At 48.0% G+C, this 27,613-nt stretch overlaps 1 protein-coding gene across 2 annotated transcripts; it reads right to left on the reverse strand.

The window, feature by feature from the left end:
- Nucleotides 1-1,095: 1,095 nt before the first annotated feature.
- LOC111074657 (glutamate receptor ionotropic, NMDA 2B) lies at nt 1,096-23,983 on the reverse strand. 2 transcript variants are annotated; one of them, XM_041595817.1, is made up of 10 exons: nt 23,688-23,983; nt 8,820-9,591; nt 7,642-7,792; nt 6,817-7,410; nt 6,396-6,685; nt 6,172-6,324; nt 5,954-6,105; nt 5,363-5,870; nt 5,195-5,296; nt 1,096-1,281 (listed from the first exon to the last, which is right to left on the reverse strand). In XM_041595817.1, the coding sequence occupies exons 1-10, from the start codon at nt 23,950-23,952 to the stop codon at nt 1,239-1,241; spliced, it is 3,030 nt and encodes a 1,009-aa protein (XP_041451751.1). In that variant the 5' UTR covers nt 23,953-23,983; the 3' UTR covers nt 1,096-1,238. The 2 variants fall into 2 exon arrangements, with proteins under 2 accessions (XP_041451751.1, XP_041451750.1); XM_041595816.1 differs by having other exon boundaries at nt 5,192-5,296.
- Between the last annotated feature and the right edge of the window lie 3,630 nt (nt 23,984-27,613).

Below are 27,613 nucleotides of genomic sequence, written 5' to 3' on the forward strand. Positions count from 1 at the left end.
CTCAAACTTTTTTCTTTACATATTATTATTTAGTCGCCCTTTTGGGTGCTTTTTTTTTATTTTTCTCATATTATTATCCTCCTTCTCTTTGTGGCGGCAGCTAAGCAAAATCAGTAAAAATATATGCATACATATGTACATATAGATTTAATTATAGTACGTTTGTATGGTATATTGGTTGGATTTCTTCCATGTGTATATGTATATGTACGTGTATATGCAATAACATTTATATCGTCGTAATCATAGCAAGGTAAATATACATATAAATATGTTAAGGTGTATATAGTATTATGCTTGGGCCTGTACCTGCCGGCTGGATCGCCCATCTCTTTTGTATATATATATGTATATATATGTAGACATAATTTGCCATACGCCTAGTTGAGTATAAATATTAACTACACAAAAAAAAAACAAAAACAAAAAAAAAAATTGAATAAAACTCACAACGAAAAACAACAATCACAAACAATCAAACGAATTACATAGATTTTTTCTGCATTCTGACACTCGCTCTTTCGCACTCTCTCGCTCTCTCTCTCTCTGACTGCCTGCTCTATTTCTCTCTTTGTTAACATTTTACAAGTTCAATCGCCCAAAAAGTAACGCTTGACTTTGCCCTTTCTTTACTGCTCTTCTCTTCCCTCTTTCGTTTCTATTCACTACTTGCCAGAGCGTCGCGTCGCTCTTTTTTTTTATTAAAACTTATTTATTATGAAGTGCTTTTACATTAACTGTTAGTTGAATGTTTAGTTAGGTGCTTTACTTTTTACAATCTTTGATTTTTTTTGGTTTTTTTTTTTTGGCTTTTCGATTGATGTGATTGCGGTTTTCGATTTTCGGTTTTCGGTTTTTTGTTTTGTTTGGTGAGGCGCTTTGGGTTCTTTTTCTCTTTCTGTCTCTTGCTCTTCTTTTAGGTTAGGTTATTCCACCGTTATTCTTTAACTTTTAGAAAGCTTTCAGTTTACATATTATTTGAAACATTGATTTTGATTAGGCGTACGTACAATACATTGCGCGTGCAGCGCTGGGGCTGCGCTGTGCGACTGTTCTCCGAGTAACTGTAAAAAAAGTTTCGTGGCTGTGTGTGTGTGGTGTGTTTTGTTTGTGTGCGTGCTTGCTTATTGGAATTGCATTGGAAAACGCTGCATCCTGGAACACACAGATCCAGTGCCCAGTTTCCCGTTTCAGTTCCATCTGCGATCTGTCGCTGCTTCTCCGCTGGCTGGAACGCTTCAGAGCACCGTCTCCATTTCGGCGATTTCCGTCTTGTACGACCTTAGGAATCCATAGAGAAAGTTAGTTGGGAATTTGGGGAGCTAGAGTGCGGGGTTTTTTTTTGCTAATGGATAATGTGTGCATAATGGTTACGATAATACGAAGCATGCATGTTATATAGCTAAAATGGTGCTCTTAAAAGGGTTCGTGGGTGGTTGGGGGGGAAATGCGTTCCGGGCCAGGCAGGACATGCTAATTAGCCTGCCCAACAATACAAGAACAAAAAAAAAGGAAGAAAAAATGTGACAAATAGTAATCAGACTGTCATTGTTATGGCAGTTTTTATCCTGCCCCCACACACCCCAGTTCCAGTCACAGTTCGACAAACAATGGGGCAAATGTGTGTCAAGGCAGACGTTTCTCCCTCCCTCTCTCTCTCAGTCAGTAGGGAGCGGGAGAGCTTTGTTTGTGGTTGTATGAACCAATGTACACACATTGCACACATGTATGTATAGTCAGATCATTATTTCGGAAGAGCTGAACTGAAACTGGAATGGGAATGGGGGGGGGGGTCCAGGGGATAACGGGAATATGTGGATTTGGCTGTGTGCCCGGGACCTAAGCATCATCAATCAATCAGAGGCCAACGCTGGGGCGGAGCACTCAAGGGTTCGCATGTAAATAAATTAGCACCAAAAAGTGCGAAAAGCGAATCACCAAAAGAGCTGACGGGAGGAATGGTAGGGGAATATAATGGAAACCGAACCCTCCAACAACGCGCTAGAAATGGGCGTGTGACACGATCAGACCCCCATCCAAAAAGCTGCCAAACTCTTTCAATCTATATCCATGCAAAAAATAAATAAAAATAAAAATGGAACACATGTTGCCTGATAATCATCCATTTGGCACCCCCGGCCCCCAAGGCCACATAACTTTTTTTGGGGTTGAACTTTTTGAAGTGTTTTCCATGTTTTCCCCCGTGATGAGATGAGACGAGATGAATGGGAAACTTGGTGCCCGTACGCGTATTTTGTTTTACAATTTGAGGCGAATTTCCTCGCGCTCTCGCTTTTTCCGCGCAAACTTAATTTGCGCCAATTCGGTGGAAAGTTGCTGGCCCCCGCCCCTCCCCCCCGGACAACATAAAAGCGAAAAGTCAAGAGCCAAAAGTCAACGCGGGGCACCTGAGCTGAAAACAGATTTTATTTCAGCAGCAAGCCATAATGATGCGCATGCATGGGGGATACAGCAAAGGAGAAAGGTGCCACAGCCAGAGGTGGAGGAGCAGTGCTGGGGATGAGTTTCTTCTGTGCGAATTGGACGCATCTGGAATGGGATGCCGACAGGCACAGGCACAGAGTCGCAGGCACAGTCACAGTCGCAGTCACAGGCTCCCGGCATCGATGCTTTTGTTTGGCCAACAACAAAAGCCGACATAAATAACTTTCCATTCCATTCGCAGCGGTGGATAAATCTTTTGGCACGCCACACACAACAGTGGGTTGTGGGGGGGGCTGGGGCATGTGCACAGGGGGGGATGCAACCACAGCGCATGTACCCTCCACACTCTGTCCACTCGCACTCGCACTTCCCCTTGCATTCGCATCTTAACCAGACACGGACAAACACGAACACAAAGACACTTGGACACTTGGCTAGCAAAGCCCTCGGACTGTTTACATGCCTGTAATTAATGCAAATGTCGAGCTGGTGCGGGTGCGGGTGCTGGTGCGGGTCCGTGCGTTCGTGTGAATCCTAAACATGCATGTACCACATGTACCACATGACTGACACGAATCCGAGTCAGAAAGGCGGAGTCAGAAGAGAAATGACGTCTCTCTGCCAGACAGTGCCATATGATCTTGGTACTCGCTTGGCCCCGCGCCGACTATCCGACTAACCGACTAACAGAGTTACGTATAGAAAATCCTTAGCCTTGAATAAAGCTGGCACATAATCCGCTTTGAGCAGAGCTTCAAAGCTGTTGCTCCCATTTAATTCCTATCTAATTTCTGTCACTAATTGGATTACGAATTATGTGGCTATATAATTGTGGCATGGGATTGTTTAATTCTGCTGTGCGGCTGTTTAAAGAAATGTTCAGTAAAAGAAAAGTAAAAACTGTGCAAAAAACTCTGCCTAAAACTCATACGATTATTTATTTAAATCCCACGCTTTGTTTCGACTTTCCTTTTGGCATTTTACCGAACCAAATCGAGTTTGTCTCAAGCCAAGAAACAGTTTTTGCATTCCTACCGGCTGCCGGCTTTAAAGTTTTCTAATTCTGCAGTAGCCTGTAGCCTGTAGCCCTACAGTGGGCAGTGGGTGGTGGGTGGTGCTGCTGCTTATAATTAAGTTAGATCCACCTTGTTTAATGGCTGTCGGTAGGGGACATTGGAGTAACCGAAAACGAAAAGGATAATTGCCTTGTGTGTTATCTGCTGTTGCCAGGCAAATGCCATAGATACTCGCATCCTCTCGGGCACTAGCTCCTGCCGGGGCCAGGCAGTAACTAAATAATCACAATGTGTGGTCGAGGATAAAGCTGCTGCCCGATGCTCGGTGCCCGATGCCCGATGCCCGATGCCCGGTGCCTGATGCCTGTGGCTGCCTTGTGCTGCGGCCCCATAAACACTCTAATTCCATTCAAAGGAACTGCCTGGGATGAGCCAGAGCATAGAGGGGGGCTAGGGGAGCAAAAAGTAATATTCGCACTCCGGCTGTAGATGTCACCGGAATTGGGTCGAAGCGGTGCGGTGCGGGGCAGGAGAAAGGTGGTGCATGCAGCCCATTCACGACTGCTCCTGCTCGTACTCCAGCTCGTGCTTTGAGCTTTCTGGCTGGGTTTTTGGCCATGAATGGACGAGTAAATGATTGACTGAATGACTGACACAGTGACAGACTGACTGAACGTTGGGGTTAGGGGGTACAACATATACATACATATACATAGACGTGTGCGAGGCTGGGAGGCTGGGGGCAGTGGCCAGTGGCCACTGATGAGCTGCTCATTCGTGATGGAGATGGAAATGGAAATGTTGATGCAAATGCTGGCTACCCAGGCACAAGCCTTCACTGATCTGTTAATTGGTGGTGGCGCGTGGGGCAGAGTGCTGTGCTGTGCAGTGGAGTGGAGTGGCGGCAACGTTGGGCACTATGAAGGGTCGTAAAACGTTTCCACATCCGATTACCGCACCTACTATAAAACCCTGGCCGCACATCCAACCCCATTGTGAATGATATGCAAATGGAGGGACCCACACACATAAACACACACAAACACACACATACACATACATTTATATGTGTATGGAAATGAAGACAGAGAGAACGAACGAACCAAATGAATGACAACAGGAACTGTCGGAAATTGTGTTATAACTAAAGACTATAACCAGGCACACAGGCACACAGACAGAGGCAGAGACACAGACACTAACACTGGAGCAGAGATTTTCCTTACTCTGTCTGTGTGTGTGTGTGTGTGTGTGTGTGTGTGTGTGTGTGTACGCCTGTTGGTCGACATCGAATCAGGAACCGAGATAAAGTAATTTAATAAAGTCATTTCCATATATTTATATTAGAAGCAGCAACCAGAGCAAAGCAGCCCCCAGGGTGTGGATGCGAATGGGGATGCGGGGGGGGTGTAAGTAGCAGCTGGCCGACATCATTAGCGTGGCCAGTTACGAGTCCTGGCCTCCCAGTGTCAGCACAGAAAGAACAAAAACACCGGACCACACCGGACCAGACCGGACCAAACCGGACAGGACAGGACGGGACGGGACGGGAATGTTATCTTAAGCAATTGCTTAATTTAATTACGACAGCCAGGAGGAGGAGGAGGAGGAGGAGGATGGATGGTGCAGATGGTGCGTGCAGGATGGGGGATTTGGGAGTTTTGCGGGGCAGAGCCTAGAGGTCCCTGCCGCCCTGCTAGTAAAGGGGTTCATGCACATAGAAAACTTACCACCTGTATAGATCTTGGGCGCTGGCGGCCAGACTCAGGTTGCCCAGCAACGGCGGTCGCTCCTTCAGATGATGATGGTTCAGCAGATCCGAGGAGGAAGCAAGCCTGTTGGGGTATAGAAAAAGAGTATGAGATCGATGCTGGGGGCCTGGGGCTAGCGGCTAGACGCACCTCAGCTGCGGCGCCTTGATGCCGTGCTTGTCCATAACCTTCTCCAGCTGGCGCACCCGCAGCCGTGACATGTCCAGCTCGTGCTTGACCTTCCACAGGTGCGTGTCGCAGATGGGATCGTTGCAGCGATGCTTCTTGAGGATCTCGGTGGCCTCGAAGACGGCGCCCCGAAATGTCAGCGACTTGCCCATGGACAGCGAAATGAGGGCACAGCAGTGGCCGCCATCCTTCTTGGCCAGCCGTGTGCGTATGTACTTGAAGTAGACATGCTCGAGCAGCAGCAGCAAAGCGGCCAGCAGAATGCCGGCCATCAGCAGCAGGAATGCGGACAAGAACTGCTCCAGGGCCAGTGGATCCGATGACTTGTGCTCCTGCTTGCCCGGCCGACACGTGCCCGTCATCCAGTAGCGCCTCAGCCGCTCCAGATCCCCGTTGGCGCGAAACTCGAGCAGTCGCTTGTTGAACATCTGCACGTACTTGGAGTTGCGGCTAAAGGCCAGGCCATACCCTGAGGATATGAGTGTGCGGATATGGATTGGATATGGGTCAAAATGGGACACACACAAAAGGGTCAGGGGCCCGGTTGCTTACCCGTCATGGCATACCAGCTGCCAACGGTCATTAGGCGGCAGTCCTCATCCTGGGCCACCAGATAGTCAAGCACTGTGCCATCATAGATGAACGAGTCCAGATTGCCATTGAGCACAGCAGCCACGCCATCGGCCACGCTCGTTTTGTTGTAGCTAAGTGTGGAAGGGAGAATAGGAGAATGGAGTTGACATCTGACTGGCATCCACAATTCGACTCACTTCTTCATGTAGAGATGCATGTTGGCAAAGTACTTATGGATGGTCGAGTCCGTGTGGCTGTAGGGGATCGTGCCGAACTTGAACGAGGGCTTGTGCGAGGTCGGATGCACCAGGCGGCTGTCATTGAGGCCGCTAAACTCGTGAAACTCTTCCCTGCATAGCCAAATCAGACAAATCAGTAACAAAGAAGCGTCTGGGAGACGTTTCAATCGATGGTTGCTTACCTGGTTATCATGAAGGCTGCAAGGTTGGCAGTGTATATGGCAAGAAAGACGACGGCGAACAGCGCCCAGACATTGGTCATGAAGCGTGAGGTGAAACCGCGCGGCGAGTCCACGTGGACGGCCGCTTGGAAGAGTACGGCCCACACGAGCCAGTATGTGCGGAACAGGGAGAAGCGGTAGGGGGTTACGTTGGTGTTCTGCAGATAGAGCTTCATGTCGTAGCCGCTCGGCGACAGCCATTCGAACAGGAAGATCATGAAGGTGGCTGCCTGGATGGCCACGATACCCACCTGAACACACACACACACAGGAGAGAGGAGGAGGAGGAAAAGGGAAAGAGAGAGAGGGAGAGAAAGAGAGAAGCAACTTACCGGACTGTGACTGAGAGAGAGAGAGAGATAGAGAGATCTGATTGACTTACCAGCATCCAGGAGGCCGTATCGAAGGGCTCCAGGAAGGCCGTGGGCGATATAATGCCCGTCCGCTTGGCCACCACAATGGCAATGCCCGTCTCCATGAACGGCTCACTGAAATCAACGACCGCCTCGCGCTCCGTGTTGATCATGAGGGAGGTGAGAACCATGTCCGTTTTGCGATTGACTAGATCGGCGATCAGACCGTTCCATTTACCATTCTCAAGTGTACCCCATTTACCATCTTCGACCCGCACCAGCTCGTAGGTGAAGCCGAGCTCTTCCGCAAATTTCTCAAGCAGATCGATGCAGAAGCCGCTGCAGCATTGGTAAAAGGACTCGTTGCGGTGTGCCTGGCCCACGTCGATATCGGCGGCCATCTCATGGTCGGCCGCCACACGGCAGAGCACACCGCGGTCCATCAGGCACTTGCCACTCACTGGATCCGCGGGCGACAGATTGATATAGGGTGCCTCTTCGAGGAATGTTATCTTTAAATGGAACTTCTCCGGCACCCCCTGGGGCGGTGCGTGCGAGTTACCTGGCCACGCTATATCGCGTATGTCCAGCTTTTGTGTCTCCCACGATTTCCACACACCAATCTGTTGTGTGTGTTCCAATACGAGTCGAGGAGCATGTGTACAAAGCGGTGCAAAATAGGTGATCGAAGATCGAATTGATCGGGGTAGTCAGGCAGTCAGGTAGACGTATTTTTGGGTGGGGGGATATCGGAGTGGAGTGGAGTTGACATGGTGGCGGAGCAGAGCAGGGAGAGTGAGTCAGAACAAGGTGACAAGGTGTAAGAGAAAGCATGCGTAGAAAGCGCCACTTACCTCCTCCCAAACGAGATTCTTATTGTTGGCACTCGGCCGCAGATTCATGATCTTCAGCTCGGCCGACTTCAAGTCCCCGTCAGCCGTGAACTCAATATTCGGCTTATTCAGATCCCCCTCAATGGAGACGTTTCGCAAGTACTTGAAGAAGCTACAAAATATATTGCATTCAATTTAACCCATGGAATTAGTTAGCCACCCCCAACCAACTCCTTTTATCACGCACAAACTCTGAGGCTTGGGCATTAATTCGAAGGGGTACACATTCCTAGCGGAGCTGTTCAACTCAGGGACCGTTAACACAATTTAAATCACATACCTAAATGTGTTTTGTATATATACTTATGTGAACAAGCATTGCTGTGTGCCATATAACATTGCTCAGGTTGATTTACTTAAAAATTCGCAGCATTTTCCTTCGTTGTACAATTTTATTGATTGGTAGCTTATTTTGTTGGCAATCGATGCCATTCAATAAGTAAAGTTCCAAAAGGGAACCATAACGTAAGAGACCTTTTTTTTTTTAATTTCAAAATTTAAGTAACATTTAAAACGTTTGAAAAACTTTAACTTTGGCTTATTTAAGAACACTGAGCGACAGTCTGGGGGTTGTAGGCCAAAATGATTAGATCACTTCCAGTGATCAATCAAAGTAGATTGGAAATCGATATACTACCAAAATCTTTTTTTTTTTTAGAAATAAAAACCGCGATTTGTTGACTGTTGGCACCTTCATCGTTTTTACCCAGCCCCTGCAGCGTGGATAGCCACACAAAGTAACAGGTTGACAGGAAAATTGTAAAACAATTTCACAGAATCTTTGATTAGGTTGGGTTAGGTTATCCCGAACGGCCCCCACGGGGCCACGCATTACTGGCCTATGCCTATGGCCCTTAGTTATGCGAGAATTTTTGATTCGTGCTGATGGAATAATTTATACCTGCATATATAGCGACTCAAAGTTAAAGTTTTCTACCATTTTAAATTATTATCAGCAAAGAAGATGCCCAATTATTATGTTATAAGTATATTGCTTACGGCCCCTGGGCCAAGCTAGTTGCATGCAAAAAATCAATCGAACGATTGTAATTAAATATTAAAATATTAAATGAAAAAATTAAAAATAAGATTCGAGCTCTTAAGCTAAAATTTCTATGAAATACTGTGGCTGAACTTACATTTCGCCATTATCCCAGCGGCCGCGTCCCTCGTCCTCACAGGACAGCGACTGGGTGGTGAGGCGGCGATCCTTATTGGCCGGATCCGTGAGATATGCCTCGACCCCATAGCTATAGATCTTGATGGCATTTGATATCTCGTTCATGAGCGCCCCGCTGGAGGTGTCGAAGTGAACGCCGAGCATGCCCACCGGAAACTGCGAATGGGCATCCTTCTTTTCGATCACCGACTGGCTGACAACCCACACGTAATTCTCGCCGGTGAGCTTCATCTCCTCGGCGGCACGCAGAATGGTGATCGCCTCCGTCTGTGTGGCATAGAGCAGCATTACGCGCGCCTCGCTATTCACCAGCTCCATGAGATCGCTGGTCCGTGTGACCACAATCGAGTTGAGGATGGTGAACTTGAAGTGCTCCTGCATCTCGGCGACACGCTCGCGCACCGCCTGCACAAAGTCATCGTGGCCGGCTATCTGCGAGGTGACCACCGAGAACTGATGCCACTTGTAGCGCTCCAGGATGCTCAGCATGGCAGCGCTCTGGTGCTCGATGCTCGGCGCCAGCTGCAGCTGCAGCGTCGACTGCGACGCCCGACGCTCCAGTCCCGAATTGTCCGCATTCCATGAGATCACCGGTATGCCCAGGTAGCCAGCCAGCTGCAGAAAGTACTGGGCCGAGGCGGTGCTGTGCCCGAACTGTTCGTTGTTCATCATGTACAGAATGGCGGAGACATTCACCCGCAGGAACTCCTTGCACAGAGTGCTCAGAATAGCTGTTACAACAGGGGAGAGCAGAGTAAAGAAAAGAAAAAATTGTGGTTTAGCCATCGGTCGCTCCATTTGCATGCCTAGCCCACAAAATCCCCCCCTCCACTTGCTGGGCATTCTATCACACTTCGGTGTGGCGTCTGCCGCCCCTCGTTCCAATTCCAATCTCAATCGGAGTTCGTGCGTGTCTTGTGTACAGATGTGTGGCAATTAATTGCAGATTAGCCACCTACTAGCCACAGGGCTCAGGGCACAGGGGGCAGCAGGCAGAGCGTTTTATTGGGTTACCAAATGTCGTTTGGTGGGGGGGGATCTGAGAGGTCTGTGGGAAGCAGAAAAGCCGCAGCTTGTTGACTGATATTGGTTGGTGGATTCTTTTCAGCGTGTGCAAACCGAAAGGCCGCAGCCTCAAAAAGCGTGAGGGAGGAGAGAGTAGAGGAGAGGCCTACCAGCTCGCTAATTGACCTACTTAAAGGTGTTGTTGCGGTGGCATGTGAAACCCCAGGTTGTCAGCGTCAGCGTCAGCGGCCTCGTTTCGCTTGGCATTTTTTGAGAGTTTTCCCTCTGGGCAGATGCCACACCTTACACACACGACAGCCCGCGTGCCTCGCATCCTCCTCGCGTGGCAGTTAATTCGCATGCAATCTCAATGGAAAAGATTGCCAGAGCCCGCCCAGTAACAGGGGGTGGGCTGTGAGTGTGGGTGATCGATTTCATTGTTTAGCCATGACCAGACACAATTTCGTAAAGTTTTTGCTCCGTTTAGAAGTTTTTCGCCTTTGGGCAGGAGACACTCGAAGATGACAGCAAAGCGACAAAATTATCGACAAGACATTTGGCCAAGTTCTTGAGAACCTTAGGGGGGGGGGGGGGGCAGCTTCGATGACATCATCTAACCTTCTACTAGCTCCCGCCCGGCCCATGCCCCGTGCTGCTGCTGCTGGGTGGGGGGGAACTGTCAGTCGTCTGTCAATGCTTTGGCAGAATGTGAAATCTCATCAAAAAGTTTAATTAACTTTTTCATCACTTTACTTCTGCTCTCTGCATTCCAGATTCCATAGATGGATGGCGGAGAGTGAGTCGCCAGGGGCTGGGAGGAGGTGTAGGAGGGGCATCTGCTAATTTTCTACCCCGCCATCCGCTGGCAGTGGACCCTGGCCGTGGCCAGCAGCCATGCATTCAATTACCATTGCCACACCGAACCGGGGGATACGGACAGGAGAAAGGACAGCGCAGATGGATATCTGTGTCCATGGATACGTTCATACGAGAGATGAGCTGTGTAGATGGAAAGATACACACAGTTGGGATGGCATAGGAGGATGGGATGACTAGATGGATAGGCCCATGGACCATATCCATGGCCGCGCATATCTAACCGCAGTCGGGTATGATGGATGGATGGATGGATGGATGGATGGATGGAATATCTGGAATGGGGGCAACCCCATCCCCACCCTGAGTGAACCTTTGTTCGCAATTTAATCGACAATATAAAATTCACTTAACAGAATTATGTCTTGGGCCGCCGGATGCCAGAGAATTTCGAAAATTTAATTTGCACACTTTGATGCGATCATTTTTGAATGCTGAGTGCGCCCCGCCCGTTTGTCCATCCATTAAGATTTTAATTGCGTGCATTAAACACTTTGTAATTGCATTACCCAAGTGGAGCAGCAGCACCCTCGTCTCTGTCTGACTGCGTCCTTTCTGTGTGTGTGTGTTTTTGTAGCCTACTTATTGGGGCAGAAGGAATTGGGCTGCCCCTGTGCTCTGCTCTGCTCTGTGCTATGCTGGAATCACGTTCCTGCTTCAGATTCAGATTCAGATTCACGTCCAGACCACGCCCCACATAACGTTCGCCCATAACGTCACGCCCATAGCGTAACGCAACGCAACGCAACGCAACGTAAGGGGCGGCGGGGAGACAATTGCCACCGTTCCCCCCCACACACACACTCCTGCAACACTCCACCATCCATTCATGCCAAGGACTGCTCCACTCCGGAAGTGGTGGTCCCAAGAAGTCGAAAATTGCGCTGCCACAAAGGAGATGTTCCCTAGCAGCGCAGAGCAGTGGAGCAGGGCAGCGGGGCAGCAGGGGGGGTAGCAGCGCAGAGCAACAGCAACAGCCAGAGAGCGCAGGCTTCCTTTTTGTAATGTGCAAATTGAATTTTGACACAACGCTGCCTCAATTTCACTGCCGCAGGAGCACGCCCCAACCGCCAGACGCAACATCAGTGTTGGGGACAGTGGGGCACGCGGCATGCGGCACGGGGGTTATTATTGTTGTGGCAGCAGCGCGCCCAGCCAAGAGCTGGCAAGAGTCAGCTGACAGCTGTCAGCTGTGACTTGGCTTTGGCTTTGAGTCTGTTCGCATTCGTCCTCGCTTGACGTCTCGTCCCTGACAGCATCAGAGGCGTTGGCAGGCAGTCTGGGCTGTGGGCTGTAGGCCATGGATGGGCTGTGTGTGGGCGGCTGTGTGCACTGGCAAGTCTGTCAACTTATTATAACATCCATTAATTTCATTTAAGCATCATTCAATTGCCTTCGTTTTTATCGCAAGTTATCACGAGTTGCCAACAATGCAAGTGATGGAGTGCAAAAGGGAATCCACAGCAGATGGAGCGGCTGCCACACACGTGTGCATGTGTGTGTGTGTGTGTGGCCCTGCCACTCCTCTGCAGCTCTGCTGCTCTGCTGCTCTGTGTGTGCCTTCTTATTCTTGGTGAAACTTTTTACATTACGTTCGACGCAGGCAAGTGGAAATAGCGCCGACAGGCAATGGAGACACCGCTTCTCTTCCCTATCCCTCTCTCTACAACTGCCCGACTGCCTGACTGCCTTTGGTGCTGCTTTTCCTCTCCATAAATCTTTCAGGGGCGCGCTCCTTTGTGCCCTCGTAAGTGTATCTAATGCATACACGACTTCTTCTGCTCCTCCTGCTCCTCCTGCCCCTCCACTGCATCCACAAATCTGGCCATATCTTGTCACATACGCGTACGCGTGGAACGTGGAACGACGTGCGGTGCCAGAGTTTGCCCAAAGTGGCATAAAGCACAATTAGGATACGGATAGCTCTCTCTCTCTGCCTGCCCTGCCCTGCCCTACTGTTCGATGCGATAATGCAAAAATACGCTCGGATTCGATTCGGTTCGGTAATGCGGGTTGCTGGACCGGATCAATGGTAACAGGGCGCGGTGCGTGCCTCTGACTGAGAATGGGGAGTGAGGCTGGAACTGGCACTGGGACTGGGACTGGCAGCGGCAGCAATGCCCGCATAACCATCGATGCCAAAAGTTTTTGTGCTAAGCCAGCTCCCAGCTCTCAGCTCTCAGCTCTTCGAGCGAGTTTCACATCTCGTGCACACAATTAAACATATTTGCAATGATAATTCCGGTTGGCTACCCTCCAGGGCAGACATGAAAGAGTTGGCCACACTTCCTGGCACAGAAGAAGACATTAAGCCCTTTGGAAATTTGCAATTGAAATTTATTCATTCAATTAATAAGTTAATAGGCCAGAGAACACAAATAAAAGTTTATGAGAAGATTGGAGAAAATCCAAAAATTAAAGCAAATACAGCTGCATTAATTTCTTCATATTATTTGAACCAAGAGATGTCCATCGAAAAGTGATAGCTTTTGGTGCATATGGAATAAGTAAAGTACATGTGTATATAATGTGTAGATAACTAGAGGACATACAACTAGTTAAGGATAAATTATAACTATAAATTATAATAATTATAATATAATACATTATTATAAATATAATACATTATTATTATTATATAATATATGTACATATTATTATAATTATAAATTATAAATGCTTATAATTCTCAATCAGTTGTAGCTGAAATTTATGAGTTTTGGGATACAACCAGTAAAACCTTCAATTTGTATTATCAATTTAAATAATGAAAATTGGTAACTCATTTTGAATTTTAAACTATTTAAATTTGAAATATAAATTGAAAAGGAGAATTTATTTCTGATTTTAATAATAAATTTTATTATTATTATTATCAATTTAAATAATGAAAATTGGCAATAACTCATTTTGAATTTTAAAATTATTTAAATTTGAAAAATAAATTAAAAAAGGGAATTTATTTCTGATTTTAATAATAAAATTATCATTATTATTATCAGTTTTAATAATGAAAATTGGCAATAACTTATTTTAAGTTTTAAATTATTTAAATTTGAAATATAAATTGAAAAGGGAATTTATTTCTGATTTTAATAACACTATTTTAATTACAAATTAATTTTTTTTTTTTCCATGCTCCTAACGATTTGTCCTGCCCGCTGTGCCACGTATTCCTCTGGCCAAAAACTCTACAAAATGTCCGAAATTCCATCAAATATTCACTTTTTGGAAATTTGAATGCTGCGAAATTTGCCTGCACCGCAACAATTCTCTACCTTTCAAGCATTATGAATTCCAGCCTCTGAGCTGAGCTGAGCTTTGTGTGTGCGTGTCGCTGCGCCCTAAGCTTCACCCACGCAAAGGACACACACACACAAACACACACATAGACAGTTGCACAGAGCTGACATGGGCGTGGCATGCCAATAAAAAAGAAATGCCATGTATAAAAAAAAAAAGGGCAACAGCAACAGCAGAAGCAACAGCAACAGCAACAAAAACTAAAACTAAAACTAAACTTGTGGCTGGCTGGTTGACAGCGAACTTGGCGCATATTTTATAACTTGACGTCACACGAGTATATGGCAGCCATAGAGCCACCCAAACACCCAAACACCCATACACCCATACACCCTTACACTAGCACACACACATACATAAGCAGAGATAGAGCACCCAAAATCCGCATGACGACAATGACAAGAGAAACAGAGACAGGGAGAGAGAGGAGAGTAAGAGTGATAGAAAGAGGAGAAAGATGGACAGCGGGAGAGTGTAAATGAGCGGAGAAGCATCAGCAAACGGATAAGGAAATGGTGACAGCGGGGGAAGACCCATCCCCCCCTCTGAAAAAACATCTTATCAAATATCAAAGTGTTGCCAGATGGTTTTTCGCCCTTCATGGCTCTTGTCAGATGAGTTTTACACGTGAAATATTTAACAGTCAGGCACAGAGGCAGGCAGGCAGGCAGGCAGGCAGCCTGAACACAGCCCTGTGTGGCAGACATGTGTGTGGCATGCACTTAGGAATACGCTGAACTATGCTGAGTCACGGCTTACGCGAGATACTTCTGCCCCAGCGCTCCACATAGGAGATAGCCTGATGCCTGATGCTTGATGCTTGATGCCTTCCTATCCTTATGGCTTTGCCGTTTTTGCTGCCCCTGCCCCTTGCAAGAGACTGGGATGTTGCCTGCTCTCCTTTCCTTTCCTTTCCTTACGGGCGTTGTCAAAATTCCGCTGTTTGTTGTTAGCATCGAATTAAAAGTGATTCATTTGAGCAGCAGTGGACCGCTACTAGGTCCTGGGCGTATCTCCCGCGCGCGCTCGTCACAGCTCCGTCAAAAGTTGCTCCGTGCAGCTGCCTGACAAGGCTGACAAGACTGGGGACTGGGGCGTGGCTGGGGCAACAACTTTTCGGTGCAAAGTGATGCGGAAAAGTAGTGCCAGTGGCAGCCCCTGCCTCGGCTTACTCTATCGGGTTACAGCCCAGAGTGAAAGGCGTGCGACTCGAGCCGGAGATAACCTGAGAGCCTTGAGGCGCCAGCAACTCCGCAGCTGGCCCCAAAACAGTGTTGGCACCTCAATACCGCAGCAATAGCAGCAGCCCACCACCACACAGCACAGATGAAGAGCCGCAACCACAACCACTTGGCCAGTGGGGTGCCATTAGTCGTGGTTTCAGTTCGATTTAGGCTGGAAGGAGGCTACCATCATTAGCATTTGAGCGTGTCCAATGCTGTACAGCTTCTTGAAAGTCAGCAGACCAGAGAACAGAGAGCACAGACAGACCAGAGAACAGAGAACAGAGAGTCACCCCCACTGCTGTCGTTGCTGCTGGCTGTCAGCATTGTGACCGCAAGGCCTGTCCTGGCCCATGTATGCGATGTCAACAGACTTAAGCGCAGTTCATGGCTCGTAACCCGAAACCGAAAACCCACCCACCCACCCACACACACACACGCACACAGAGGATAAGCGGATGCCCCCAGGAGAGGGACAATCCTGTGCGTCTGTGCGGTAGATCAACCGCAGTGCCTGGAGGCACAAACTGTTCCAGTTTGTCTTTGTGTGTGCGTCCAAGTTCAGAGGAGTCCAGCAAGAAGAAGAAGAACGAGGAGGAGGAGGAGCAAAGCAGCAGCAAAGCAGCAGCAAAGCAGACTAGGCCCGAGGGTCAGCGTTGACCTGCCAGTGACTGGCGCTCCTTCTGCTTCTGCTTCTCGTGGCTCCTTAGTCTTTTGGGTGCGCCAATTAGTTGGACTGGGTGCCCGTACCCGTACCCGTACCCGTACCCGTAGCCGCACCACCCGCCCATTGTCCTGTTTGACTTCGCTTGGTCCCGGCTACCCAACCGTCTTGGCCGGAGGCATTGCGGCCATTCGTTTTCATTTCCCCCTGCTCCAGGGGCGCCGCCACCCCACAATGCTGACCATTTGTTTGGGTCTTGTTGGGGCTTGGTGATCCGGGGTTGGCGATGGGTACATAGAATGCTTGCCAGAAGAGGACACAATGTGAATGGATTGCCATTGGCACTCACCGCACACGTATGTCGCGGTGGCTCCTCGCAGACGAGGAGGAGAGCAGAAGACGGGGAGGAGTCCTCTGTGGAGCAGCGAATGGATCCTAGAATCAATTTACGGCCATCCCAGCTGCGGCCGAAATATTTGCACGTTGCCAATAAATAGGGTCAGGCCAGGCCCCGTTGGAGCCTGACAAGTCAATCCCCTGGGGATATGCGATGGCCCCACAGCCGCTTCAACGATTCAAGGATCCCTCCAGCAGCCAGATACTAGAGTAGAGATGAACACTCATCGAAGTCCTGCCCTCAGCCATCCACTTCCATATTCATTCGCTCGAGCACTTCCACTCCAGGATGAGGATGGGCTGCATTTTAATGGCATTAGAAGTGCACAGCAGAGGGGCGGGCAGGCAGGTGTGGAAATCGCCTTCACTTAGCGACAGGAACATGCTTCAACAGCTTATTAATGGGTGGCGGCCCCCCCTTTTGCCCTCTGGCTACTCGATGGACACGATGGACCAGGCAGGCAAAGGCCAGAGGTGCGCGGAGGAGGCAGCAACGTGTAGACAAGGTGTAAACAAGGTTAACAGCATTGACGGCCATGTCGATGGCCAGATGCAGTCGTGGCTCCTGCCGGAAGGTAGTCGCGGGTTCAATGGCTAATAATAACGGCCATTGGGTGCAGGGGCGTACATACTCCACCTCTGCTTCTCTGCTCTTCCTGCCACGACACATCCAATTGCCGAACGAGAGAGACAGTGAGAGAGAGAGAGCAATTCCGCCCTCGAGAATGACAAGAAAAATGACTTACTGCGGACCCCACAGTTGCCGGACAGTTGTCGTGCACAAAAGAGTGATATATGATGCCCTAGTATGTTCCGTTCGGTTCCGTTTGATTCCGGGGCAGTGGCAGGGGCTGGGGTGGGGCAGAGTTTCCGCCAACTTAAAATGTCATTTGGCAAAGTGAAAGCAATCCCTCGCCACCAGCAGCAAAGGGGGAGCGATGATAGGGATCGCAAGGGTTTAGTTGGATCATTCAATCATCCCTCCCATTCATTGAGAGCACAAAATGCCATTAAGTGGCATGCCGAAAACGGCTGCCATGATATTACTCATACGCCTCGTTGCCTCGTTTGCAGCATTCTCTGGCGAATCTGCTGACACACTTTAAGGCTCAATTTCAGGACACACTTTAAGGCTCATTTGCAGTCACATCGGCTGGGTATCAGAGACACAACAATGGCAGCAACAATTAAAGTATCGCATCCATAACGCCGTTCAATCCAATCAGAATATACTCGTACTTAGGCCCCTGCTTGTGCATAGCAATTAGGGGGCGTGGCCGGAGTAGTTGTTGGCCAGAAGTGCATTCATTCAGTGCACTCGAGACGAAGCTGAGACGAACAAAAGACCCTTTGGGACCGGCATGGGTGAGCAGATACGGATAAAGGACGAAGCGACCTGCGAACTGCGACAGCCACTTGGACAGTGGGCGCCCCGAGACAATGGGCGCAACTTGGAGCCAAGCCATTTCAGTGCACAAAACGCTGCAATTATCCCATCAGTGATTCGGGCTCTGGCTGCGGCTCTGGCTGCTGGCTCTGGCTCACCCGAATGTTCTACAATTATTGCAAATTAGTCTGATGGACAGATTAAGTGGACAGAAGCGGGATGAAACTAAATGAAGCTCAATGCAAGTGGCCCGGCTCTTGTGTTACTTCCGCCACATCCACAACATAGGCGAACACACAGTTTAGGGATTACGGATTACGGACTACAGATTACGGACTACGGATGGATTACTTACAGATGGATTACATGCTCATACACGAAAAAGTTTTCGAATAAAAATATTTTTACGATTTCGCGAAACTTTTGCAGCGTTTAAGCTGTGAAGGAGCATGAAGAAGGGCCCCATGGCTTGCAGGACTTTATGCATATATTCCGGTGGTACATAGTATGTGAAACGATAAAACGGCAAAAACAGACAGAAAAAAAAATATAAACAAAATAACATTAAAAACATATTTCCATATAAATATGCTATGTAGCTACATATGTCTCAACATTATTTTTTATATTTATTTAAACTATGCTAATTTAACCAATTGGCATTTAATTTAATTGTATTAAAATTAATTTAATTAGTTAAATTAAATTAAAATCAGCCAAAGTTTTCCTCTATTATTATCTTCCATATTAAATATAAATGATAAAAGTTGCACCAAAAATTCTCTCTTAGCTATCAAATAATAAACAAAAACGGGTACACATATTTTCTAAGTTTCCAGCCAGCAATTCCGTCACATTAAATCAGACGCCCACGTGGATTTAAAACAAAAACGAAAAAGGTTTTAACATTAAATACCTTTAAAAATGGGACACTCAATATTATGATATATCTGTAAAAAGAAATGTATTCCCTGACTTCCAGTAATCATTATAAGCTATAATTTAAAAATCACACAATAATAATTTTTGTTTTTGTTTTTGGGTGTTTGGCTATTAAGCGTTTTTAATAGCCGTTGAAACTCGTTTAATTGTTAAGAAAAGTCTAGCGTTTCAACGGTAATGTAACAATTATATATTGGTAATGGAAGGTAGACGATAAAGTGACCGATATAAAGATGTTTGGAATGAAGATCAATACCAGACTGAGAAAGGGCAGGCGGGCCGAATTGCCCGTGCCCTAATGCAAGCGAGAGAGAGAAAATAAACGATAGAAGCTCGGGCTGCTGCTGAGCCGGTGGGAGGGAGGGAGAGGGGGGATAGATGATGAGAACGATGGCGAAAGAAACTTGGAAGCGAGATGCATATATAGACCACAGTTCGTGTGTCATCAATTGACCGAATATATGCGTATGTATATATGCGACGACAGAAAAGATCGAGAGGTTGCAAGGGTATGCAAGTGTGGACCAGATCATGGCCTTTGGCGAGGCATGTTAGGGCAGACGGACCAAATTACCCGTGCCCTACGCGATGCTAAGAATAGAGATCGATAGAACGAAAGAGCGATATAGCGAGTAGTAAAGTAAAGGAGAAGGCAAGAGTCGAAGAGACGAAAGAACGGTTGCATAGGCGAATAGATTGAGTAATTACACTACTCGACAAAATCGAACTTTTTTTTCCTCAAGGATCCAAACCGACTTTTTCTGATAGATATGGGGATTTAAAATTTTTTAAAGAATTATGGTTTTTTTCTATGGCAGAACTTTTTTTGAAGAATTTTTGAAAACTGGTATTTTTTTTTTAAGCTTTTTTCAGAGGGTAGCGCTTGTTTTTTTCACATAGCTCTATTACGTCTGATTGTAAAGAACTTTGCTATTTTGAAAAGGTAAGGAGCTAAAATTCGTTAACCAAACCTAAAATATGAAAAAAATGAACAAAAAATACCTTGGAAGGTTGCGAGCCCAACTGCCCATGGGAACAAAGCAAACGAACAAGGGTTGTTCCAATGGCAGTTGGGCCCGCAACCTTCCAAAAGGTATTTTTTGTTCATTTTTTTCATATTTTAGGTTGGTAACAATTTAGCTCTAAGTCTCTCCATTTTAATGAGCGATACCTTAAACGACACCAAATTAACGCACCTATACACAAAAAAATAGAGGACAAAGATATAGTTTTTTCGACTTTTCCTGGGTTTTTAAAGTCAAAATTTCGTAAAAAATACCGCACAAAAATCATCATTTTTGCATTTCTTTAATGCTTTATTTCACACGAGCTGAAATCACAAAGTATTTGGGCTTAACTTCTAGCTGTTTTAATTACCTTTTCAAAATAGCAAAGTTCTTTACAACCAGACGTAAGATACTAGAGCTATGTGAAAAAAACAAGCGCTACCTCTGAAAAAAGCTTAAAAAAAATACTTGTTTTCAAAAATTCTTCAAAAAAAAGTTCTGCCATAGAAAAAAAAAAATATCATCAAACTATTTCTAAGCCCCAAATCTTTAAGAAAAAGTTCGTTTTGTTACTTGAGGAAAAATCGTGTTGACTAGTGTTATCAGCGGTTACAATGTTTATATGCAGTGGGCAATTCAAATAGCAAACAAAGGTGAAATTACGTTAGTTGCGCCACTGGCTATTATTTGAGGTATTTGTTGGGGATTTTCCGGCTGGGAAACCAGACATGGGATAATCCTTATTGATAATAATTATTTTTATTAAGTATAATTAATGATTTTTTCGAGAAAAAAATAAAAAATAATCATTATTTATGGTCCCTGGTACCGCCGGGTTCGAAATTTGTGTAAGCATTTCCGTTTTTGGTACCTGATGTTGGTCAGTAAATCAGTGAAAATCAAACGTTTGATTTTTGCTGAATTCATTGGCTACGCAACTCGAAATCAACCACAAAATCTTCAATCCAAATTCGTAAACCAATAAAAATAATTAAAATAAAATAAATTTTTCTCAAATTCTATAACTTTCCTGCTGCTCAGAGCTCAGAGCGCTCAGCCAGCCACAGCTTCGCAGCCTCACAGCTTGTCAGCCGCTCAGCAGCAGGCAGGACAAGGACTAGCACTGGGACTAGGACTAGGACTAGGACTAGGACTCATCCCATCAGGCCAGGGCAAATCCCGTTGGACCCATCTTCAACTCGTTCGCTCCTGGGGGGGCTGTTGGCCCTGTAAAGCAATTGTCCGTAATCTGCCAACCCCCTCCCCCACCCCCCACACTTTTGGCCTTCTTCTCCACGTTGTTGCTGTTCGTTGTTGGTTGTTGTTGGCCGTTTTCCATCGCCGCAAATGAGCCAAACTCGATAATCAGGCCATCAAAGTTTATGGCTAGCACTGGGAAAGGGCTGCCACACACACACACACACAAGACCACTGCCTCCTTCTATCTTCTGTAGACTGCTGCTCTCATCTTAGGTAATCGTTTGTTGTGACTGGAGGTTAAAGTAATACAATTTCATATGAAATTACTTTGACACAAAATCATCAACTTCAGGGGCCAGAATAGGTCTCCGAAAGAAGGGGGGAAGCACCACCACCACAGCTTCGCCTCCCTCTTGCCCCGTCGCTTGGCCAGAGATCTCATCTTGTCGTGTGGAGCTCTCGATGACAATGAGGAATGCGTCGAACAAATGGAATGACAACGGCACGGCACGGCACGGAATGGAATGGAATGGAGCATTGAATCGAATTCAATTTCCATACGATTATTATAAAATTTGAGGGCAGAGCATGAGCCACAAAACTTTGGCCAGTAAGTATACAGATCGGGTCGATTGGGTGAATAGGCGAATGATTGGACTGGTTCGAGTCGATTCGGTTCGGTTGTGTGGTGGAGGGAGGCCCTCGAATCGTTGGTTGCCTAGGGGGGGGGAGTCAGCATCGTCGTCGTCGTCCGAAGAGAGGATGCAAGCAATCAAGCGGCAGCATTCAAGTATGGCAAAAGTTTTCCACCTAAGGACCAAGGGATGTGGGGGATGGAAGGGATGTGGGGGATGGGTGGATGTAGGTTTCGGTTGGGTGATAGAATGATATGGCTGGCAGGGACATACATACGAATCATGGTAGCATGCACAAATCAAGGCAGCCATTCCATTCCACTCCACTCCACGCGCTTATTGTTCGACGTTTTTGTCAGAAATAACAATCGAGCGAACATGGACTGTCTTTCCTGTCTGTCTGTCTGTCTGTGTGTGTGTGAGTGCTATAGAAATCCATTATAAATTCCCAATAGACTAACACACTTTGATGGCTGGGGCAGAGTGGGGCAGTGGCAGTGGCAGTGGCAGTGACTGTATGTGGCAGTGTGGATGGGGCAATCAGCAGACACAGACTTTGTTTGTTATGTGTTGTAATTTGCGTACACAAACACACAGAGCTACACAGCTACAGGCACAGATACACACACACACATGCTACAAGGTCCTGGCACTCCCCCCCCCTACCATAATAAACATTAAAACAGCATTGAAAATTCGTTTGGGTTTTTGTTTGCTCTCCTTTTCAGCTTCCCCCTCTCTCGAACGCTCTCTCTCGCTCTCTGCCTCTCTGCCTCTGTGTGTGTGTTGTTTGCTTTATCAATTTATCCAACATAATTGTGGAAATGCAACATAAAATTTCAATATGCTGCTGCTCCTGCCACTCCTGCCACTCCCACTCCTACTCCCACTCCACACTCCACTCCATGGGTCGCCAGGCACTCGCTCTAGCACAGATAGGAGCAGCGAGGAGCAACATAACATGCACATGACTGACCCGGGAGCAATCAGTCTTCGCTCTGCCGCTTGCTAGTCATTTTCCAGTGCCCCTCAACCCCAACCACACACCGCTGGCTTTCCTCTTGGAAACTTCACCGCCCGCCCCCGCCCCTGCCCCGTGCCACTGGATAGCTGTGCATATTTTTGTGGCACATTGCGTATGGGCGGGCGAGGCGGAGGCGGAAGCAAAGGCGGATCGTGGAGAACGATGCCGAGTGGCAGTTGCATGCGGAGAATGCAATTTGTTGCCCAATGCAGGAATCACACACTCCAAATTTAAAGGCAGTGGGGCGTGGCTTTTGAAATGCAATTTTGCACTTGGAAAACGGAACTTGGAATTCGAATTTGATGCAATCAAAATGGAGAGAGCCAGAGAGAGCCAGAGAGAGAGTAGTTGGGAGTGGAGTTTGGTTTACTTCACTGCATGGGCAATCCTTTTTTTTTAAGTTTTTAGTTGCAGTTGCCGAACCCAGCCCTGATAATTGGATCTTTCATGAAATCGAATGGCTTTTAAGAGCAGAAAATTCGATAAAATTAAATGAATTCTGCAGAGTGGAGGTCGCGTCCGGGTACTGGCTTCCTGCCAGGCCCTGGCAACTCTGCTTTTCTGAGGCAATGCGTCACGCGTTTCGTATCTGGCCTGGACATTTACTTATGCCCCAGCCCAACCCAACCCACCCCATAATTCGGTCATTTCCCTCGCATTTTCATTTTCATTTAAATTTGTTCTGCCTGCGTGTTGGGGGCACTTGACAACTCTGTTGTGAGCAGCAGCAGCAGCAGCAGCCCGGCAACCCTGGCAAGTTTTAATTGAAGTCTGGCCTGGACATTTATTTATGTCGCTGCTTTCTTTCCTTTCCCCTTCTTTTTGCGCAATTTCATTCGCTTTTCCATTGTGTGGCGTGGCCAGTGGCAAGTGGCAGTGGCAGTGGCAAGTGGCAGGCTGCGTGGACAGCAGCAGCAGCCAAAAGGTGGCCAAAGTGCGATATTAAGCGCTTAAGTAGCTCAAAATTAACGGCCATTAAAAACCCAGCACGCAAATAAAACAAGACCAGGTATCGCCCAGGTGTTGTGACCAGCGGGGGTCAGCCACGGGCCACGGGCCACGAGCCACGAGCCACGGGGCGCATGGCATCCAATAAACAAATTTTCTCATTTCCCCCGAGGATTCAGGATTAAGCCCGTGGCATGGATGCCCCCAATTGACTCACCTGTCGGACTGGGCGTCAGGGACATCATGTCGAAGTGGATGTTCTTCTGCTCGAAGGAGTAGTCCTTTAGGAAGGTCAACTTGGCGCCGCGCGTCTTGGTCAGCCCCGTGACGGCATTGTTGATGCTCCGCAGGTACTCCCGCTTCCCGAAGTTCGTGTGTGGTGCGATGAGTCCGATGTTCAGCTGCTCCTTGTTGGCGGCCGCACCCTTGCTGAGGCTGCTGCCGCCATTGGCGAGGCGCAGGGCCTCGGCTGACGGCGCCATGGAGCAGCTGCAGGCCAGCACGAGCAGTGGCAGCAGCCGAAGCCGGAGGCGGAGCCGGAACAGTTGCTGCAGGCTGCTCCATGGAGGGGTTCGTCTATTGCTATTGTGCTTGATATTGCTATTGCTGTTTCTGTTTCTGTTGCTGTTGCTGGCAGTGTTGTTGATGTTTTTGCTGGTGATTCGCTGATCCATCTGGCACGGACTCTGATGCTGACTCTGACTCTGGCACTGACTCGCCGGAGTTGTCTCCCATTGCCCGCTGCAGTCGGCTGCTGCTGCTGCTGTGCTGCTGGCCAATTGGATTTCAGCTTGACGCGACTCTGACGTGCATGCGGCACCGCGGGTGCCATTCGTTCAACCATTCCAGCAGAAGCACCTAGAACCTAGAAGCTAGGACCTAGGATCTCTTTGCCTCGCTGCCCTTGGACTGTCGTTGGGGGGCTGGGGGGACGCTCCTCTGCAAGCTCTCCCTAATTCATTTGATATGGCACACGTATTCGTATTCCCCTCCGAGTGGCCTTATCAATTACGTTGATTAGTTGTATTGGCGTTTGGCTTTTTGCATTCGCTGATGGATGGATGGATGGATTAGATTGGGTACGAAACGGTTTTGTTCTGCTCCTCCTGCAGCTATTCCTTTGCCTCGCTGCCCGTTCCGTCTGCGTGCCGTCCCCAAGGAGTTATTGTGTTGGCTGCTGCGCATTGCTGCTAATTTGAAACAGAAACAGTGACGCACAGTTGTTAATACATTTAAATGTAACGTACACCTACAAATACACATTTAAAGAACCATTCACGACACACACACAAACACAAACACACACACACAAGGGACATTCAGTGGCAGCAGCAGCAGGAACAGCATCTGCAGCAGCACCAACACCAACACCAACAAAAAGCATTGGCAACATTCTTCGTTGACGTTTTCCGCCATTTCCGCTTCCGCTACTAATTTGTTATGGCCGCTGGCACAGTGGCACAGTGTGGCACAGTGGAGCGAAGCGTCACGAAAGTGAAAGCGAAAGCAAAGCAGCGAATTCGTGGGTGTGCCTTGCCCCACTGTGTGCTGCCTTCTGGCTGGCTGGCTGGCTGCCTGCCTGCCTGCCTGCCTTGGTGGTGTGTATTTATGGGACACACACACACACACACAGGTGGCAGTTGTTCACATTATTCGTATTGCTGGGAGCGTGCTGACTTTTGGCACACACAAGGGTAGGGTATAATGTTGCTCTTAAGATGTTTGTCACGGCTTTACAAATGGAGGGACCTACGTACGGGTAGGCCTACCTACTTCTCAAATGATGCCTAGGGGCTTAGTCAAAGATAATTGTAAATATTCGTAACCTCTTTTGGTGGGCACGGGTGACTTTTTAAAGTGAAGCTACAAGCCTTTACTCCGCTGCAAATATCTATACACCAAGCATATACATACATATGTATACGAGTGTAAGTGGCTATTGCCTGTCTGTTTTGTGCTAACTTTGGGCGTGGATTGGGCCTCACAGATCTAAGCTCATGCAATGATTGGCTCATGGATCATGTACATATATGCACCCATCTGTAGTTGTCTTTACTTATCTTTGATTAACTTCTTGCATTAAACCATACAAATTTCAGCAGCCTAAATAAACTGAAGCGGAAAATGCCTGCCCCCAAAATATTATCCATTTCCATGCCCCTAGGGTAGCTGAGGCATCGACCCCACCCTCAACTCTTCGCCTGCTCGACTCCTCGACTGCCTTTCGTATTTTCTTGTTTCACTCGAATTCAATTTGTGCGCAGGCTGCTCTTCTACATAAATTAAATGCGACACTGGTCCGCATAATCGCAGCTCCACACACATCCGTGTGGCACACATCCCCCCCTGTGCCCTGACCCCTATTGCTTGCCCCTTTTGCTTCTTCTTGTGGGTGTGCGCCTCGCGCCTCGCGGCCTGTGGGCTGTGGTGTGCGGCAATTGCTAGTGAAATTTTCACTTTGAATTTTGAATGTTGCCAGCAGCGAAAAACCGAAACAGAAACGGAAACCGAAACTGGTTGGTGACGGAGGCGTGGAGGCGAGCAGCCCAACGGCGGAAACAGAAATCAGGAATCAGGAAAGCGGCTGCCTGTTTGCCTGCCTACCAGCCGGACTAAGGGTGTGGCCACGCCCCTCTAGTCCTGCGCCACACACAACATCGGGGCGTGGGGCGGGCGGTGGGGTGGCGCATCCATTATGATAGTCATCATCATTAATATCCGCACATATTGCGGCGGTTGCTGCCTTTTGCTGGTTGCTGTCTCTGCTGCTGTTGCCTCTGCCTCTTCTGCTGCTGCTGGCTGGTTCCTGCCTGGGCTCCATGGTATGTAGTTTCCATGTTTGGATGTTTTGGGGGCTTTGTTTTGGGTGCTGCGTCGGCCTGACTTAGCCCTGGCTTTGGGCGTCGCCTGCTGCGGCCTCGTGTCATCATCGAATACATGGGCGTTGGGAATGGAATCTGCTGGCTGGGCGTGGAAAGGGTGCAGGAACAGGGGCAGGAACAGGGGCAGGGACAGGGACTGGGGCAGGCACTGGGGCTTCTGCGTCAGCAAGTTGTGTGTCGCTGCCTCTCGACTTCATTTCGTTTTCGTTTCATTTTCGTTTCGTTTTGTTTCGTTTCGTTCTTGTTTCTGTTTTCTGGCAGCAGCTCTTTTTTTTTTTTTGGGCTTATAATTTGTCGGTTGTCTGCCTGTGGCCCCGCGGTGGCTGCTGCTGCTGCTGCTCTCTAAGGACACCCTCACCCAGATCTGGCTATAACTGTGTTTTGACACTTAACTGCCTGACTGTCAATAGGCGGAGGCTGCCCCCCCCCCCACCATCATCTGCTCTAGCTGCCTACTCTTTCTCTCGCTCTCGCTCTGCGACAAAAGAGTGATTACTTTGTTAGGGGGGTAGGCTGTAATGCTGCCTGGATGCTGGCTGCTGGCTCCTGTCTCCTGTCTGCTGGCTCCTCCACATGCAATGGCCGCCAAAGACGCAGAAGGTCATGGGCTTCTAAGGCTCATCCAACTCTCATACACATAAATAAATGCTCATGCGTGTGTGTGCGTGTCTTTTTTTGGGGTAGGGTTGCTTGGGTGGTACGCTACGTCGCTGATAGCCGTAAAATGCCTTCTCCTTCTTCTTCTTCTTGTTCTTCCTAGCCACTCTTTACTGTGTGTGTTTGTGTGTGTTTGTTTGTGTGTGTGTTCGTACATGTGTTTCGTACTTTTCGTACATGACGGCGGCAATAAATTGTATCTTATGAGAAAAGAAAACCAAAATAACAGACATCCCCTCATGAGCCATGAGCTTCATGAGCCCCATGCCCGAGAGCACACACACACACACACACACAGCCCCTAGCCTCTGTCCCCACATATTTCTGTGTTGTAGCCAGCCTCCTCCCACTCCAAGGCTCTGTCGTCTGTTGGATAGTTCTGTGTCCTGGCGGTTGGCGGACGGGGTGGACGGGGCGGACGGGGCGCACGAAGGACCATCATTCATCGGACGTGTAATGAATTCACGGCGTATTAAACTTTTGATTGAAAATGTTTGTTGCTCTTCTCGGGACCCCGCTATGGCCCCACATCTCTCCTCTCTCTCTCCCTCTCCATCTCCCTCGCTCTCTCTCACATTATCTTTATCGCTCTGTCTGTGGGATT

Source organism: Drosophila obscura, unplaced genomic scaffold (genome assembly GCF_018151105.1).
Source record: "Drosophila obscura isolate BZ-5 IFL unplaced genomic scaffold, ASM1815110v1 contig_84, whole genome shotgun sequence".
Lineage (NCBI taxonomy): Eukaryota > Metazoa > Arthropoda > Insecta > Diptera > Drosophilidae > Drosophila > Drosophila obscura.

Excerpts from the sequence above, each read along its gene's own strand:
- LOC111074657 (XM_041595816.1), bottom strand. The coding sequence starts at position 23,952 with ATGGCGCCGTCAGCCGAGGCCCTGCGCCTCGCCAATGGCGGCAGCAGC. Across the intron at positions 7,411-7,641 it reads AGAATCTCGTTTGGGAGGAG|ATTGGTGTGTGGAAATCGTG; the intron begins GTAAGTGGCGCT and ends CACACACAACAG. Across the intron at positions 5,871-5,953 it reads CAGCTGGTATGCCATGACGG|GGTATGGCCTGGCCTTTAGC; the intron begins GTAAGCAACCGG and ends TCATATCCTCAG.